The 13,585-nt window shown below is 35.1% G+C and overlaps 1 protein-coding gene across 1 annotated transcript in view; it reads right to left on the bottom strand.

Moving 5' to 3' along the window:
- Positions 1–1,841: 1,841 nt before the first annotated feature.
- Positions 1,842–13,585, bottom strand: part of LOC106142894 (glycine receptor subunit alpha-1) — a 54,058-nt gene continuing 42,314 nt past the window's right edge. The window contains exons 9-11 of the mRNA XM_060944858.1: positions 13,056–13,196; positions 8,881–9,066; positions 1,842–5,483 (exon numbers count right to left, since the gene is read on the bottom strand). Coding sequence (XP_060800841.1) covers positions 5,334–5,483; positions 8,881–9,066; positions 13,056–13,196 — 477 coding nt within the window. The 3' untranslated portion in view covers positions 1,842–5,333. The remainder of the gene's footprint in view (positions 5,484–8,880; positions 9,067–13,055; positions 13,197–13,585) is intronic.

The raw sequence follows: 13,585 nt of genomic DNA, 5'->3' as shown, positions 1-13,585 counted from the left end.
ATTATCTTCGGACCATACGTTGTCAGTATTGACAACTACTTAAAAAATAATTTTAGCTTTTCTGATAATTCATAACCAAAAAGTCCATGTTTTAATACATACATACTACATAAAGTCATGTCTTTACGGGCTAGACAGAGCCAACAGTCTCAAAGAGACTGATAGGCCATTCAGCTTTTTGGCTTGATGATAGAATTGAGATTTAAATAGTAACAGGTTGCTAGCCCATCGCCTAAAAGAAGAATCCCAAGTTTATAAGTCTTTTCCTTAGTCGCTTTTACGACATCCATGGGAAAGTGAAGGAGTGGCCCTATTCTTTTTTTTTTTGGTGCCGGATACCACACGACACAGTTTTAATAAACCTTGATAATATATCAAAAACCACACACAGAGTTATGTAACAGTCAGCTAACGGTTCCGGCGGAGAAACATCGCGAAGGCCGCTCTAGACAATAGTTCGCACTTCATGCTGACTGCGCACGAGTGACAATCTGATCGTATATAAAGTACAAACTACTCAAAATACAAAATGCTCGTGGTTAGTTCCGTAAAATCTATACTAATATTATAAAGCTGAAGAGTTTGTTTGTTTCAACGCGCTAATCTCAGGAAATACTGGTTCGAATTGAAAAATTATTCTTGTGTTGAATAGACCATTTATCGAGGAAGGCTTTAGGCTATATAACATCACGCTGCAACTTTTAAGAGCGAAGAAATATCCATTATTTCTACAAATGTGAAAAGTAACGGGGAAAATTATTAATCCTTTCAATGATGTCTAAAGTAACTATTTCACGCGGACGAAGTCGCGGGCACTGCTAGTATAAAATATGGGAAGTGGCCCGGGGTACACTTATGACCACAATCCTGGGTTGTGTTAGTAAGGTAATAAAAGTCAGGTCAAACATATTGTTTTTGTAGTGGACACACTGGTCTTTATTATTATTGGTAGCCATGGAAAAAAAATCGAACAACTAGAATGTACCACAGACAAAACCCGGTTTATACACGAAGCGACTTTCGTCTGATTGCAACCATTGTAGGCTATCGACATCCATGGGAAAGAGATGAAAGACATATATGATGAAAGACATATATATATATATATATGTCTTTCATCATTCATTATATATATATATATATATATATATATATTGATTTTGTAATTGTGATTTTTTTTTTAAATATATATATATATATATATATTAAAAAAAAAAACACAATTCAAAATTTTTATTCATTACTATAGGATACTATATATCGCTTAATAATTGTCAAAACGTATGGTTTAACAACATTGGTTGACGTCAAATAAATTACTTAAAAACTAAGTTTACTGCCGCTTCCAAGGCGTCAGTGCAGAAGAAGCGGTAACAAACTGCACTGCAGCATTTTCTTCAACAACGTCAACTTCACAAACAAACTCTTCAGTTTTATAATATTAGTATAGATTGTAGTCTACGATAACATTGAACCAAACTGAGCTATCGATACTATTTAAAAAGTATCGATAGTAAAACAATCAATAGTAATTTACTATCGACATTTTATGATTAGATAACTGTCGTTAGAAGGTTTGTAAACATGATATTCATGTTTGTGGGCGTATGAAATTAAATCCAATCACTTTCTTAACATATTCCACGTTACTGAAGTGCGTGGGGCGAGACGTCATTAACGTACCGTTTTTGTTTTGATCTTGGCTTTTGCTCACATTTTTCTTGTAGGATGAAAATAAAATATCATTTTACGATCATCGAATCTTCCTTTTATTGTTTTTTTTTTAACAACTCTATACTATTATTAGTAAACAATAACAAAACAGGAAATTTTAAGGCATTTATAAATTATCGCTGATTATGAAAATGAGCATCGCTTACAAACTATACGCAGAAATGAGCAATGACAAAGCGTAGTCTGAAATTGTGCTCCAATGGTCATTTGGTCAACAAACGGTTCAACGAAATTATTGTACGTCATCTAAAAATTGGGTACATGACTTCACGTCTTTTAGCGATTCGTCGAAATAAAAGTATAATGCCTTTCTAACAGCTGAACGTGGCCTACCAGTCTCTTCAAGACTTTTGGCTCTTTCTACCCCGCAAGGGATATAGACGTGACTATATGAATGAATGAATGAATCCATTCTATCAACGAATGGATTGGAGACGAACAGGCCTGTTAGCTGAACGCCTGAGATTGAAAAATTATCGTTGAACTGTTGGTGAGCCAAATTACCGTCGGAAAATAATTTCGGACTGTAGAAAGCATCTGGCCAAAACTAGAGTTTTTTTTCTTTTTAAAACAAAATTTCTAATTGTAATTAAAACTTCAATTTTTTATTGTAGCTTTATCGGGATTTATTTTGACCTTTTTTTGTTTTAAAATGGTGGTCAAACCGTAGAAATTGGAACATGATAGCGTAATTCGGTAATGATAACCCCAATTTGTGCAAGGAAACCTAATTTCGGCCATCTTTCAATAATGGTTCCATAATTTCATTGTGTAAAAATATATATAATTACCTACTATGAAAAAAAAAATGATTACTTCATTTCAAATTAGATTTAATAATTTCAAAATATATAATATCTTTTTAATTTTTATACTTACGCAATGTGTGCTTATAAATCAATTAGACTGTATAAATACTACATTTATATAAACTAGGCTATCACAATGGTTTAAAGCTGATGAATATTCGTGAACCGTGGTCATGATACTTAACAATATTAAGCACCTTAATAGTAACTAACAGGCATCTCTTTCACACAATTTATACATATATACATACATATATATTCTCTCCGATAAATAAATAAAATTATTTCACTCGATATAATATCCAACTCGCTAACTTCATTTTTTTCTAACGTTAATTTCTTGTTATTAGTTACGTTACATGAATGATTTACAAGCTTCAATTACATATATTGTTCTGAATTTTTAAATCGAAGTTATCAAGTTCGATAAAATTTTAAAATTCCTGAATAAAGTAAAGAGGTAACTTTTTTATATTTCTTTTACCTTTTTTAAAAAAATGCCTCGCTATACTTTGTGTATATTTTTCAGTTGGTACCAATGCTTCTTCTACAGCTTAAACTATAAAGTCTGTGATACTTTGTATCCAAAGTTAACTTTAGAGCACTAAATAATTTCAGTTTTGACACATCCACCTGACTTCATAGGCGTGAGGTCAAAAGAGACCACTACATAGGACTTCGACGGTAGATTTCTCAAATTTATAATGCTTTTCGTAAGACAATGTTTTTTTTACAAAAAATAATAATTTAATCAATATAATAAGTATGTAAAAGTCTCATAAATACAATCACGCTTCTTTCTCTGAAGGGTAGGCAGAGACTTTCCACTTATTACAATCCTTGCACACTTCTACATAAACGTCTCATATTTTAATTATTTGTAGAAAATTATCATTTTTTTTAATAAAAAAATATATGTAATAAGAGTTTTTAGTTAAGTCAATGTATCATTATCTGTAAAAAATGTTTTAGCAATATTGTTGTTTGAAACAGTAGGTAATGAAAGTTTGTATGACTTACAAAATCTGTTATCATATTATATTATTCTTCCTCCGGGCGTTTACCCTAATAACATGCTCACCTATACCTCACTAATTTAATATTCTATCAGCACCTCAGTTACACGCTTAGCGAAACTAAATTAAAAATTAAGCCCAAAATCTCTTAATGTCGATAACAACTTATATCTAAAAGGATTTTCAATCAATTTGTGCATACTTTTTACAAAATACGTATTGAAAAAAAAACTAATTTTGTTATTTTTGTATTAAAATGTTTTTGTTTGAGCGTCATCTACATAGTTACATAGATACCTACATTTCTTTTAATTCCATTACTTTTTGTCCTATTACTAATTCAGTGTTTACGGACAAATCTCATTTACTAGGTATATACAAAAGTAGCAAAATTAACTTTGTAAAATTCAATCACTAAATACTAATATAATATTGGACTTACTCTATAAAACTCTATGTTAATAACTATATACAATGAGCCATGACTCACTTGTGCAACGTTTCTTGGAAGATAAAACCTCTCAAATATTCTGTCACATCCATACCGTTACTTCTACTGTTAAGGTGGTTTAATAATTCTATCACATATGGGAAAAATACGGGACCAAATAAAAGAAAAAATAAACGTATCAACATACCAACAAATAAAAAAAAACAGAGAAAAGAGATGAATGGAGGACGCTCCACTTAACTCCTCCGAAAAGAGTTAGCTTTAATATTTAAGAAGATAACATTACTGAATAATCAGATTACCATACGCGATATTTAATTTTACTGTCTAATACTTCTTATCAAAATCATATGTAACAATCACAAATTAAAAAGATATTGTTCCTTTTTACAATGATGAACGAAAAAAAACCACGTGACCCAGATTATTCTCCCAATAATGGCGTCGTATCAGAAACACAATAGGTAATTTTGATTGGCGGAAATACCTGACATTTTGTTTACAATTTTAGGGTACCGTACCCGTAGAGTAATAACAGAAACCATTATTTATTTAAACTTTATTGTACAAAATAAAAATGTATAGCACAATTGGCGGACTCGATGCTAGAAGCATTATCTACCAGTCAACCAATGGGTCTGACAAAGAACTATTATTACTGAAGACTTTGCTGTTTATATGTTCGTCTTTTTCTTTCGCTCTGTCTGCCTGTCAACAGTCAGTACCTCATGTCATGAACCGTGATAGCTAGACAGTTGAAATCTTCACAGAAAATGTATATCTATTGCCGTTACTACAACAAATAATATCTCAAATAATATTATTACAACAAACGAGTTTTGTGCTTTTTTTTTTGCTCGAAATTGATAACGGCGACAGGTGAAAATTTACAAAATATCCTACTAATATTATAAATGCGAAAGTTTGTGAGTATGTCAGGATGTCATTATGGATGTTTGTTAATCTTTCACGCAAAAACTACTGAACCGATTACAATGAAATTTGGTATGTAGGTAGCTGAAGACCCAGAATAATATATAGGCTACTTTTTATTCCGGAGTTCCTGCGGGATTGATTCCACGCGGACGAAGTCGCGGGCGGCATCTAGTGTGTTTATAAAGTAACTTGAAATCGGTTCAGCACTTAAGCCGTAAAAAGTCACAGATAACATTTAATTTCGCATTTTTAAATGTGAATATGGATGGTATAGAACCCTTCGCCCTCAATTCCGACTCACACTTATCCAGATTCACCAACAAAAGAACAGACTTTAGATTTCATATTAAGCTTACACTAATGATAGCTATGTATGACTTGTAAACGTTATGAAGATGTTTTTGTCTTGAGAAGTAGGACAGGCCAGTACATCGTCACAAAAAGGAGGAACAACGCGGGGAAAACCACGCGGGATAGCTTGTCTATCTCCCGCCATAGCACCCTCTCTTGTCCAGTGTCCGCGTCTAGCCAAGCCACCTGAAACAGACATACAAACAAAAATATATGTATATATACGGGACAAATTACACTGATTGAGTTGGCCTCGATGAAGTTCGAGACTTGTGTTACGAGATACTAACTCAACGATATTATATTTTATAATAAATATATGTTACACATCCAAGACCCAGGCAACAAAAAGTTCTTTTCTCATCATGCCCTGGCCGGGATTCGAACCCGGGACCTGCGGTGTCACAGACAAGTGTACCTACTACCGCTGCGCCACAGAGCTACTAATAAAAATTCTAATTATTGCCCGAGACTTCGTTCACCGATGATAGTATTGCCCCTTTAGAGAGGTGGGGGGTAGAAACTTGTCAATTTTTAACAGATTCTAAATAAAACTAATTAATGAAAACTAAAAGATAAAACTACAAATTAGCCTAAATATAAAATTTACACTTATTCACAAAAATGCAAGTCCCGGCTGATCGGAGTCATGAGGTAAAGTGCCCAGAAGGCTGGCAGCCACGTTAAACGGCAATGCTTATGTTTTGCGTGAAATAATGACCAACCCTCTGGTCTATTTTTAACATAGTGATACCACACACATAACAGAGCAATAGTTATTGCGTTGTCCGAGTTGAGACATACATACATTTTTATCATAATATCGATTTTTTTGGCAATAAGTCTTTCAAGTATAGGCATCGGTCAGTCACTATTTTATAATTGTATTCATATGTGTATATACAATTATAATACTCTTGAATAATATCGTTTAAAAAAAACGTAATACGTACGCGTTCATAATATTCATAATATAATTGTCAACCTTCTTTTACGGTACAAGTTGAAAAAACGGTTTGTTTATTAATTTACTTATTTATTTAAACTTTCGTGAACAGTAAAACTACAAAATCTGTTTTTAAGCTTTATTTTTTTAAACTACGCAACGGATTTCGATGCAGTTTTTAACGTTATTTAGACAATTAATGCTCACAGGATTTAACACAAACAAAAAAAACGGTATTTCCCTTGTGAAGCCTGGCTTTTAGCTGAATAAATACGAAACATTCAGCAACTTTACAGTCAAAATACATAAACGTCTGTTGTATTTACCTATTAAACATCATTTCCATATAAATGAGCCCAACCTATTTAAGATAAATTGCAATACTGATAAATACACAAAGATACACGAATTATCAAACCACAAACGGGCCTAAACAAACAGGTTGTTTTAGTAGAAGTTACATACATACTTACATATACAAGACTGAAAGGCCACGTTCAGCTGTATGTTCGGTGAATGGTTCAAGACTGTTGGCTCTGTCTACCACGCAAGGGATATTGACGTGACTATATGTATGTATGTTCTTTCACATCGCAGCGTTACTATATCGAGCTGTTTCTTATATTAACATAAATAAAAACTGAGTTTCCAACAGAAAAATGTTCGCTTTTGTGTTAAAGACAGTTCAATTTTCCAATTATATTCTGTTTGAATCGAGTAGAATAGCTCTGGCCTGATAATTATTGCGTTAATTATACCACCTAAAACTAGATTCGTAATAACAAAATGAGTTCTAAATTAATCGTTTATCCCGAATTGATGTTTTAATTAGTGTTTCGCGAGTTAGGCCAAGATTTAGTGTTTAATTAATATCTGAATTACTAAAGTTTGTATGATACACGTGTTTGACTTAGAAATTGTAGTAATTTGGGTGATTTTTGTACTGAGATAGATAGAATTTAACTACTTAATTGGTATAGTTTAATATATATTTAAATCATGTGGTTCATGGCACAAATGGAAAAAAGAATTTCTTTCCCATGGTTGTCGTAAAAGGCGACTAAGGCTATAGGCTTATAAACTTGGGGTTGTCCTTTTAGGCAATAGGCTAGCAAGCTTTTATAAACTGTAAAGCGCAGTACTTGGTAAACTGTATGCGAACGTTAAGGTCATTTTTATAGTCATTTACTTAGCGAATTAGCTATTTCTTTGTCGGGTTACATTTTTAGGATTTTTGTCGATCAATGTCGATGATTTTTTTTTTCATAAATTGCACAGTAAGGAGGTACGTTATAGTGACTTATAAACAACACAGCGCTACCACACGGCACTAAATAAAAATAAATAAAAAACAAAATAAGTTGTCATGTCCATTCTATGTCCATTCAAACTTGGCGTCTAACTGCGTAGTTATGTTTAGAGCTAACTCCTGTATGTTCGTGTGAAGTTTCTTTATCGCCGCTTTGTGAAAAGGAAAATGGAACTTATTTCGTATTCAGTCAACCACAAATCCAATTACTTTGCATTGAACTTTAACACCCGGTAATAGAAGCGAATTTGCAAGCGAAAAGCAAAAGGCCTTAAATCGACGGCTTTAGAAATAATCCAGTTATGATTTAGAACAAGTTTTTCATATTATACGTGTGTTTTTTTTTTATATTATTGATACGTTTTTATTTTTTACTTAAATGAATCAATAGTTATAACAAACCAGACAAAAGCTGCATTTTGCTGAAAGGCTATGATTTGAGATTCAGGGAGACGGACAGGCAGACTAGAATGTGTAAAAGAAGCGGCGAAACAAACTACACAGCAGCATTTCCACCGCATGTCAATTTACAAATATAGATCTCTTAAATCTTAATCGTGGACGAATGCACATTGTCTACTTTAAAAAATATTTTGAACATTATTTTTACGTAGACTTTTATGTAGAGCATCCTAGAAGGTATACCAGGGATATGATGGGTATATGATGAAACATTTTTTTTTTTACGTCTGAAAAGACCTTCGTCTACTGGCCGCCTACGGAGAGCCCAGGACGGGTTATGTGGAGGTTGAACTCACTAAAACCACACGGTGCTATCGCCTACCGCTTTACTACCGGGCGTGGGCTACTTTCTTCCAACTGGCTTAAGTTCCGGTTGCATTCTCACCACTCTGAAGAGGAGCCCGGGGTATGCCTTAGACCAGTAATGGATCCTGGATTGGGTGATTCAGGATTTTATACGAAGCGACTCCCATCTGAACTCCGCAACCTTTGCAGGTAAACCTTATCCGTATTGGATCGATCATGGTAACACATCTAGTAGCTTTAATGTGCAGGTTTCCTCACGATGTTTTCCCCCACCGTAAAGGGATAGGCTCATAAACTTGAGATCCTTTTTTTAGGCGTTGGGCTAGCAACCTGTCACTATTTGAATCTCAATTCTATCATTACGCCAAACAGCTGAACGTGGCTTTTCAGTTTTTCAAGACCGTTAGCTCTGTCTACCCAAGACAAGGGATATAGACGTGATAATATGTATGTATCGAGTCAGACACCACCTGATACAAATGATGATGCCTCTAAATCCTAGTGTGTGTGTGATAGCATGCCACTCAGCTATGAAACAAAGTGAGGAAGAAGAAGTTAACCTGTAAAATGCTCTGACGTCGCTCAACACCGACTAGGTGCGGCGTGCTATGGGCAGCTGGTGCGGGGTGGACGGCAGGAGTGGCGGCAGGAGACGTTGGCGAGGTCAGGTCCACCTTCCGGCATCGAACCCCGCTACCTTCCCACGCGGCCACCGTGCCGCAGGAGCCTTTCTCGCCGTTTAAGCGCTGAAAATGACAATGGTAAAACTCATTACTGAATATTTATGTGACAGTGTGTTTCATTGGCATTGTGGTATACTAACATACATACATACATATAGTCACGTCTTTATCCCTTGCGAGCTAGTTCTGTCTAACCAATATCAATATTTGAATCTCAATTCTGTCATCGAGCCAAAAAGCTGAACGTGGCCATTCAGGTTTTTTCAAGACTGTTGGCTCTGTCTACCCCGTAAAGGATATAGACGTGGCATTATGTATGTATGTAGAAAGTGTAAAAGAGAAATCTATCTGCTAATAAAAAAAAACTATTCTTTGTCTGAACAGATCCTAAAAGACTTCACATTTAAAAAAAAAAAGTATTTCACATTTTGTAAAAGATACTAAGTGGTTTAATAGTTAAATAGATTTTTCTTGTTATTAACAACAGCACAGTGTTATCTACCATCAGAATTCACGTATAGATGATGGTAAGCGGTTACCACAGCCAATAAACGCCCTCAATATCACATCAACCATATATGATTAACCGAGCATTTGTCTCGAATATTATGATGATTTATATCGAAATTAACTCGATAGTTCTCGGATGAGACACGTAATTTCCCGAAGCAAATATAATTTTCTGGGCCAATGAACGTTACCCGATTCCAGTTCATCTAACACCGAACTTGGAGTAGGTATTCGTGTTCCCTTTTTTTGACGTTGAATATAATACGTATAAAAGATTAAGAAAGAAGAAGCCAGAAGAAAGATTCAAGAATAATAATGAATAATTGCTACCAATGAGAGTTATGAATGTGGATGAAGCGAAGGAAATATGCAGAGATCGTGGCAAGTGGAAAGAGGTAGTCTCTGCCTACCCCTCCGGGAAAGAGGCGTGATGTTATGTATGTATGTATGTATGCTACCAATCAACTTGGATCTGGGCATTAAAATCTGATAAGTATTTATTGAGATATTAAACACTAGCCTCCCCCCGCGACTCCGTCCGCGCGGATGTCGGTCAACGCGTGGATGGTTTATTTCTCCATTTTGAGTAACTCCGACAATGACATCTTATAAATATCTATTGGACCCAATTACGGCTAGGCCTATAATAATTAAGGAGATCCCTCTATTGAGCTACTGCTGTTGAGTTCGCGTTCTGTAGTAAGTAGTCCGGTCTATTTAGACTAAAAAATAAGAATGAAGCTACATTAATTCCCATCAAGCTGAAAATCAGTATAATTGTGTAAAACACAATCAAAAGCATTATTTCAAAATTCCCCATGATTCCAGTTTAAGGGAAAAAAAAATACCCAAGGTCAAAGGTAAAAAAATGGGTTTTTCACGATTTTCTTCAAAACGGTAAGTTTTATCGAAAAATTACCTCAGACATAGATTGTAGATGATAAATGTTATCTATAAAAAGGGCTCAATATTTTTTTTCAATAAAGCTACCGTTTCTGATATATAACGATGCAAAAAGTTGCAAGCGTCATAATATGCATAAGCACGTCTCGTATATACTCTGTGTAGTAGTAATATAAGTAAAAATATTGTTCTGTCGGTAATTTTTACTTGAATTCAAAATATAAAATATACATAAGTATAATGAAACCCAGTCCCTTCATTTATACTGTAGTGAAACCTTGAGACAACATCAGTCTCTCTGTTTAGTTGTGTACGTGGCTAGGGTCGTATACCTGCTTTATCTCAGAATGCTCAACAGATGAAATACCGTTAGTCTTTAATAATAGTAGTCCTTGCGGGGATACCGTTGACGGCTATGGACACCACGGCCTCTCATGCCCTAGGAGTGCCGTCCGTTTAGGGCGCCATGCCGCCCTTAATAATATAATCCTCCGTGCACTTGCCACCATCCATGTTCCAGCCGTTCTAGAACCAAACGGTCTGATGATGAACGGCTCGGGATGATGCCAAGGGACCGGATGGTATGACTTTGGTACCCTGGAGATTGGGGCGGCTTTTGGTGTGAGATGCTACTTGCGCCGTCTCATCTTCAGGTTACTAAATCTAAGGCCGGTTCTGCTTCAAATGAGACAAAAAACCTCAAAAGGCGCAAATATGTAGGTATCGGTAATACCTATACTTTTGAACTTTTTGGGGTAGAAACTCTAGGACCGGGGGGCCTATCTGCCCATCGGCTTTTCTGACAATTATCGAAAAATCTGATTGAGGTATCTCTTGACCGGTTGACCGGAGGGCTGGAAATTATCTGGCTCAGAGAATCAGCATTGCCATTCAAATTGGCAATGCTGACAGCCTTCTGGGCACACTCCCGCATGTTGATACTATGCAGGGACTGTACAATTTATAAATTAAATTTTAGTTTGTAGTCATCTTTTTTCTTTATTTTTATAAGTAGTTTTAGTTTGATTTAATTGTAATCTCTATTATTGTCCTAAGATGATTTTCTTCACTTAGAGTTATTCTAATTTTTTAAAATAATAAATGCGAAAGTTAGTCTTGAGTGCCACTGCGTAGTGAAAACACGTGTTTACACTACCTCAGAGGTGGCGTGGAAACGTGTGCATATTATGACGCTTGCAACTTTTTGCATCGTTATATCTCAGAAACGGTAGCTTTATTGAAAAAAAAATTTATACCTTTTTCATAGATAACTTTGATCTACAATTTATGTTTGAGGTATTTTCCGATTTGAAAAACTAACCGTTTTGAAGAAAATCGCGAAACACCCATTTTTTACTTTGACCTTGTGTTTTAAACAATTATACTCATTTTCAGCTTGATGGGAATTAATGTTCTTCGAATGTCTAGATTGACCGGACTAAAGTATTTTTTTCATAGTAATTATTAGCGGCCCACGTGTGCCGCAAACGGTTCAAGCTAAATCCGACTTTCGGCGCTATGAGTTACGGTGCTGAATCCACTGCGGGTAACGCAACGTGTGTTCGCGGTTCTACAGAACAACGTCTATGGATAAACTGAAAAATCAAGATTTTTTTTCTTCGTATTTTTTCAAGATAAAAAGTATCCTATTTTACGCCCAGGATAATAAGGTATAATTATACCAAGTTTCATCAAAATCGAACCGTTAGTTTTCACGTGATGCATGAACATACAGACAGACAGACAAAAAAATTTTTTATCACATATTTGTGTTTGGTATCGATCCAGTAACACCCCCTGCTATTTATTTTTTCAATATTTTCAATGTACAGAATTGACCCTTCTACAGATTTATTATATGTATAGATTTTGTAACAATTTAAAGTGTTCGTGGCGAACGAATAGTGTACATAAAAACACGCCTTAGTCCCAGAGTGGTAGGTAGAAACTAAATTTTTACACTTGCCGCGATAATAAAAGATAATTGATTAATAGACAGAAATGCGAAACTCCTTTGTTTTTTTACCGCATTCTAAAATGGTGGTTGGTCACAGTCTGGCCTGAACCGATTTTGATCAAATCAATTTTCCAGGAAAAGCGAAGAAGAAACTTCAGAGAAGGTTATTAGAAATTTAACCGACTTAAAAAAATAAACTATCGATTGGAGCGGTACCTGCTCTTTTTACAAAAATCATAATCGACTGTGCAGCGAGTGAAATAAATTTTTTACCTTTTTCAAAAGGACAACTAGGTATTTCATGGAACTGTGAATAATAAAAATCTATTTTAGTCGCCTGAGGGAACGAGTTGGGAAATAAATGAGAATGTGGACAGACGTGGTCCATAAAATTTTACATAAAACTCGAATGCATTTGTGAAAACGGCAATGCGTAGAAAAATATAATGTTATTTTTTATTTCTTAGTAACAAGACTGTTGGTTCTTGGTCTACCCCGCAAGGGGTCTAGACGTGACTATACGTATTTATTTATTTAAAACTTTATTGCACAAAACAAATATGTACAAGAGGCAGACTTAATACGTATGTCCACTTAAAAAGATAATCTATAAATAAATAAATATCGTAAAGCCTGGTCATAAATCAGTGAAGACAAATTAATTACATGATCTCCAACTCACCACGGGAATAATTCTGGGCACGGCCTCCTGCGCCTTGTTCTTGTTCATCTGGTACTGCTTGTCTAGAACCTTTACCACCACGAATTCCCCCAGGGCGGCGAAGACAAACATCATGCAGCCCGCCATCCATAGGTCTAATGCCTGAAAGCAATAGTTTAATGTTTAAAAATGAACTTGGGATTCATTTTTTAGACGATTGGCTAGCAACCTGTCACTATTTGAATCTCAATTCTATCATTAAGCCAAACAGCTGAACGTGGCCTATCGTTTTTTTTTTAAGATTGTTGGCTCTTTCTACCCGGCAAGCGCATGTGAGAAAAAGCGGCGGAACAAACTGCAGATTTTCTTATGTAAAAAGGTTTTAGAACGATTTTCAGGTTTCAATTTCACAGAAAGACTTTAGGATCTGCACAAAACCGTCAGGATTTAGAGGCATCATCATTTGTATCAGGTGGTGCCTGACTCGATACATACATATTATCACGTCTATATCCCTTGCGGGGTAGACAGAGCTAACAGTCTTGAAAAGA

This window comes from Amyelois transitella, chromosome 6 (assembly GCF_032362555.1).
Source record: "Amyelois transitella isolate CPQ chromosome 6, ilAmyTran1.1, whole genome shotgun sequence".
Lineage (NCBI taxonomy): Eukaryota > Metazoa > Arthropoda > Insecta > Lepidoptera > Pyralidae > Amyelois > Amyelois transitella.
The sequence above is the reverse complement of the archived record's forward strand: the minus strand, read 5'-3'. Positions and strand labels throughout refer to the sequence as shown.